The 6234-nt window shown below is 35.7% G+C and overlaps 1 protein-coding gene across 1 annotated transcript in view; it reads left to right on the top strand.

Moving 5' to 3' along the window:
• The window catches only part of LOC109823259 (E3 SUMO-protein ligase RanBP2), a 14762-nt gene extending 9943 nt beyond the window's left edge, over positions 1-4819 (top strand). The window contains exons 5-7 of the mRNA XM_020389544.1: positions 17-165; positions 1731-1811; positions 4481-4819. Of these exons, the coding sequence (XP_020245133.1) occupies positions 17-165; positions 1731-1811; positions 4481-4511 (261 nt within the window). The 3' untranslated portion in view covers positions 4512-4819. The remainder of the gene's footprint in view (positions 1-16; positions 166-1730; positions 1812-4480) is intronic.

The raw sequence follows: 6234 nt of genomic DNA, 5'->3' as shown, positions 1-6234 counted from the left end.
CATGAGCACTTGTCAGGTTTCTGAGCAACTAGGTGAATCCAGTTATGATGAAGCACGTGGACTCTATTCTAGATACTCAAGTTGTAACATGGCAAGACTGCCACCTATGCAAGCAAATATTCATCCTGCCCAGCTAGCACCAATGCCTCCAATTCTTGGAAAAGGGTAATAATGACTTTCTTTCTGATAAAAAATTCTTTCATTTCCATTATTTTGGAGATGTCCTTAAATTAATTTTATTGCTGAGCATGACATACAATCACATTATTCAGTAATATCTGCTTCTGTGATCATTTTTTGGTCAACAATTGGCTGTGTAGATAACACATAACAATGTAACAGCTTCCAAGTTGTTCAGAATGCATGCAAAGACAAATGGGAATACAGTTGCTCGGAAATTTTCAGCACTAATTGCTCAACAAATGAACAAGTAGTTTAGGACACGTTTTAATAATAGTCTCCAAACCACATGTCTTGCATCCTCACGTTTTTTAGATAGTGAAAGTTGCAAAATCTAAATCATCCATTGCAAAAATCCTTTTTTTTTTAGTCGAGGTCAACAAAATCTAAATCTATCTTACCCCGCTGCTTTATGTATTACACCATGTGTTGGTTGTTCATGGTGTATCAGATGTTCTCCATGCTTGTACTTTGTTAGACCGAAGCTTTCCTTCTACTTCACCTTCAGTTAAGTACCATAGTTTTACATGCCCTACTAATCACTTTGATTTCTTAATCTTTGTTACGCTTTTCAGAGGGGTAATGTAATTTGTCCATTCTTCACCATAATGTTTCTAACTTTCATGTAGCAAAAAGGCACTTTAATACAGTGCAAGAGCTACAGGTTCACGAGTTCAAGTGGATTAATCAAACTAGAAACAAATGTTGCGAAAAAACTATAATTTGGATAAAAGCGTTGCTCATTCATTGAGGTACTGTTATTCTGTTAAAAAGGAGAAATGTAATTTTCACAATCCACAATATAATGTTTGGAGTTTCAATGCAGAACTATGTACACTTGTTACAGCAAAGGGGATATCCTGTATTTGAAACGTATTTGATATTTACACTGATTCTCAAATTGACGTTCAGTAAATTTTGGCACCACAGATATATCAAATATGCATCTAATATCAAAAAGTTAACTGAATATATGAATGTTGAGTTTCTGTTCTATTAAATTCAGATGCTTAGTATTTATATAAACTGCCCAATTTCTTAGTAATGAAAGATTGCTCATGTAACTGATAATTTTGACTTGCATGATTTGCTTATTGTTGTGTTTATGACATGGCAATATCCCAAATATTGAAAATTTGCCTTATCTGCATTTGGACTTGGTCATCTTTCTATGGATGCATATGTATGTACTGGTATTTTATATTATGGATAACTATATTTATGTACGTACTTGGTCATCTTTCTATGGATGCATATGTATGTACTGGTATTTTGTATTATGGATAACTATATTTATGTACAAATTTTCCTTATCGTGTCTGTGTTGTATCTGTGCCACATATGCATGTCCATGCTTTACGGGTCCAGAGGAAATGACTTTAATGATGCTATATTTGTTTAAGGGATCGTATCTTTCTTTTAAACCTAAGCAAATTAGAACTAGTCAAAATTTGAATTTCCCTTAGAGTGATATCAAAGAAAAAATATCCAGTCATTTTTGCTAGGTATAATCAATTTTTAATTTATGATTCCTGTATTCTTTATCTCAGGGCAAAACAATGGCGAGATGGGGACTGGATGTGCACTAGCTGCAATAACCATAATTTTGCTTCTAGATCTTTTTGCAACAGGTATTGATATGTTCTGTAGTAGATCACAATCTGATATATTTATTTATAATGTTGTATGTATGCATGTATGTATATGTATGCATACATGCATGCATGCATCATGTACGTACGTATGTAAATGCATATGTGTGTATATATGTGTGTGTGTAGGGATTGATGGTTGTGACTTGGTTGCTTATTTAGTAAAATAAGCTACCAAGAGATGAATGGTGAGGTCCACACCTTTGATGTGACAACTAGGATTGGCCTCGTCACATGTGCATCACCAGTGCATCTTTTGGTAGCTTATTTTGAAAAGGAGCCACCACCTCATGCACATTCTTTCCACATACAGATACACATGTGTGCGTGTGGATGTATGTATGTATCATACACACACACATATGTATGTATGTATGTATGTATGTATGCATGCATGCATGTATGTATATGAGGAATATGAGTATCCTTGGTACCAAGGATCAAGTTTGGTCCTTGGTACTACGTGACTTCTTCTCATGCGCTCATTCAATGGGTGAGTAATCAAGTGAGGACCATTTTCTAGTGGGTAACTTTAATTGGGCGGATGAGAGGTCATATCACTACCAAGCTCATGTTTTGTCCTTGGTACCAAGGATCCTCATTTCTCTATATGTGTGTGTTTTTATGTGTGTATACTTGGTAACATAACAATTTTAAGTGCGTAACAAATAATATTTTTCGGTATCATTTTCATATCAATACATGATACTTTTTATTTTCATAAGAAAATAACAAAAAATAATAAGTTCCCACAATAATCCTTTCAAAATTGTTCTCTTGTAGTCTCATATTTTGTGTGATTTGGGGCGCCTCTTAAAATTATATGGGGCATCTATATAAATATGTATACCCTTTTAATAAAAATTTAAAACTTTGTGGGGGCAAGTGCCCCCAGAGCTTTGTAGATGGGTCCATCCTTTCTATGTAGGGTGAGAAAGCTTCACAAGAAGAGTCGACTAAGCTTTTTAGTTTGGATGTTCACATCATGCAATGTTCTATTGCTTGGTCTAGGTTCAGTCCTATTTAAACAAAAGAGGCTCGACTTAATAGTTATTAGATAGGTCCGATTTCTTCCATTCCATTTCAACTCATGCGATGCAATCAAGGGGCCTTCCTTGATAGCTTCTTTGATGAGGTAAGATTACAAATTTTGCCATAGGGATCTTTATCATATCTGAGGAAAAACAGCTGAAGTTTTACGCATCTCATATTCACAAAGGCAGCTTCTTTTCCAATATCCATATTTTCTAGCTTCTAGTCAACTTGTGTGTGTGCGCGCGTGCATTTGAATGTGCCTTTCCTAGAATTTGACTTTTACTTGGTTACTCATGTTAAATATCAACTCATGTCAATAATCATAGTTTTGACTTGTCTCGCTATCAAGTAGCTGACGTCCGTTCTGGATTTTAGGCTTATTGGCCGTCATTTGACCTGTGATCACCAAGGTTTGGCTACAATTCAGATGATACTTTACTTGGTCTCTCTAGTGCACTGTATAGACACCCATTTAATGGATTGGTAAGGGATGAAATTGATTTGTTTCCTTTATTGTGAGATGGCACGAGAGGTTAGATGTAATGAGAGGAATTAGAGAGAGGGTCTATTTAGTAATCGTATTTTTTCCATCACCGTCATGTATCACATATCTTGTGAATCACGTATAGTGCCTGACGAAGTAGGTTAGGTTTGGTTGAAACCTGTATGTGTCTCCTTTTTTGCATATTCTAAGCTGCTTGTCATGTTCTCTTTATGCTTAAAGCCTGACGAAGTAGGTTAGGTTTGGTTGAAACCTGTATGTGTCTCCTTTTTTGCATATTCTAAGCTGCTTGTCATGTTCTCTTTATGCTTAAAGCCACGATTAGTGTGGTGGCAATGTCTGTTCTCTTGTTGTCAGTTTTGTACTATAGACCATCCGGAATCTCATCTAGCCAGACTTGGGTCTTCCCTGCAAAGTGGATTCTATTTGTGAGAAACAAGGCTCTTCTTTGCTTTCCCAATTATCTTCATATTCTTCATGGAGGGAAATTTCGCAAACTACCATGAACGTTAGGGTGTTCTGCAAAAAACCTACCATCAGCCTCTTTTATTAGAGAAAACTACCATAAACTTTTTTCACTAAATAACCATGTGTGCTTCCGTATCATCTGTATTACCTTATGACTTTGTGAGTTGATATATATTAAACAGAATAGTTCTGACCTTTTATCCAATATGTGAACGCTGTTAGGAACAATTACCAATAGCTCACTCAGTTCGGAAAATTCATGGTAATTTTTTCTATAATTGAAAAAATAGTGGTTTTCACCCCCCACCCCCCAACCCCCACCCAAAAAAAAAACCAAAAAAAAGCCCCCCAAAACCCAGGGGGAAAAAGGGTTCATGATGGTTGTATAAAATATATTCTGCTTTACCCCCTTATTGTTCCCCAAATCATGGAACTTGCATCGAAATAAGTTCGACAATTAGCTTCTTTGTTGTGCACTCACAAATTGTCAGATACTGAGCATCCATAGTGAATCTTCATCACTATTTCCATTGTCCCATAATCGTGATCATGGAAACTCGATATTGATATGCTTTTGTTCGATAAGAAACTTCTTCTAAGCAGTCACAAGTGGTTTGAGCCTGTAGATGTGTTTCTTTGACAGGTGTAAAACTGAGAAGGAATCTGCTACTTAGCCTGCGAGCATTGGGGAGCTTTGTCGTCTCAAAGGGCATGATATATTTCTATAGTTTCGTTGCTAAGATTTTGGCTTCTCAAAGTAGTTTTGTGAGAGTTAGTTGTATTCATCAGTAATTGTTCTCAAGGTGTAATGGGTTCTTTTGTGCTCGATGCCTGAATAAAATTTCAGTAGCATTTCTCTATTATCTTATGTTTTTTTCGGGTTAACTCTTCATATCTGCAGCTTATGTCTTTTAAAAGATGCATTTTTGTAAGGAAAGTTATACTACCAAAAAGAGTTACAAGTACTGAGAAGTTTTGAACAGCACTGTGTGCCAGTGGCTTTTGCATTTTTGTTAAATTAGTTGTACTTTCTACTCTTATGTGACTTTAGCTTAATATTCATAGTATATGAGTGGAAGCTGGGAGTAGGTATCAATAAATGAGCCTGTTCGTATTTTGCTTGGTTCCCGTTTTTGCTTGTTTTTAACTCGGCTCATACTTGGATCAGTATATGTACAATGCATATAGGAATATGTGCTATCATCTTATGTACATGTTGATATTCTATCTTATAAATCCTCACCTAATATCAACGTTATGGGCTCTTTGGTTTGTGGCTAAAAGAAAGTGCGGCAGACGCTTGCATTTGTTAAAGGAAAACCATTTAAACTCCATTGACGGGGTATTTACAATTTTTTTTATTGTGAAAAATGGGCAAAAATATCAAATTAGTATATTTTATTTATCCTTAGTGACAGTTTGGCATATATATTTTTTCGGTGACATATTGGTATATATTTTTTTCCTTCAGCGATAAATGGGCTTTAAGTTTGACCGGATCCAATTTACGGTGATTTTTCTCACGTGATGCAAATGTGGCGTCAACTGACTTCCAGCGTGGTTGGAGTTAGCGGAGAAGAGGTGAAGGGTTTCTATAGAAAATCCCCCCACCCCACCCCACCCCAAATTCTCTTATTTCCCTCTCTTCCGCTTGAGCATGAGAGCGTGATCATCCCTAAATTGCAAACGATCTAAGTGAATATCTTCCATCTACATTAAGGCCGAAGAGGTTATTAGGGTTATTTCATCATCTTTGGCGCAGCGAAAAAGGTGAGTACAAATTTCATATTTTGAAACCAATTTTAGTAATTAGATGGTCATTTAGGATGACTGGGGTTACTTGATGGGTTGAAATTCATGGTTTAGTGTAAATTAGGGTTTTTCATAGTAACAACGTGTCAATTACAGATTTTACGTGTTTTTTGTTGTGAAATTCAATTATGATTACGATTTATTGTATAATTTAGTGGTTTGATTGTTTATTTGTGTTTGTGTGTGTGGGGGAGGGGGGTTGATTGTGATATTTAGGTCTTTTGCTTGTCTAATTTGGGGGTTTTAATTGTGATATTTAGGTTGTTTGCTTGTCTAATTTAGGGATCCTGAAGCAATTTATTTTAGTAGTTTTTTGTATTTAATTCGTAATAATTTTATTGCATATGGGTGTCAATATCATAATTAAAATCAGACATGGAGGAAATTTCCCGCTTGGCTATGTGAAAGATTATATTGGTGGTAGATTTGATGTTAGATTTATAGACAAAGACGAACCGAATAGAGAATGACTGAATGATGAGGTTAAAGCAATTGACTATAACAATGTCAACTGCTTGTTCCACTGTATTCCTGGTGTAGGAGTTGGTAATGGTGGATTTAGGTCTCTAAATTCAGAAGATTCCT

Source organism: Asparagus officinalis, chromosome 1, assembly GCF_001876935.1.
Source record: "Asparagus officinalis chromosome 1, Aspof.V1, whole genome shotgun sequence".
Lineage (NCBI taxonomy): Eukaryota > Viridiplantae > Streptophyta > Magnoliopsida > Asparagales > Asparagaceae > Asparagus > Asparagus officinalis.
Note: the sequence above shows the minus strand (reverse complement) of the source record. Positions and strands in the feature narration are given on the sequence as shown.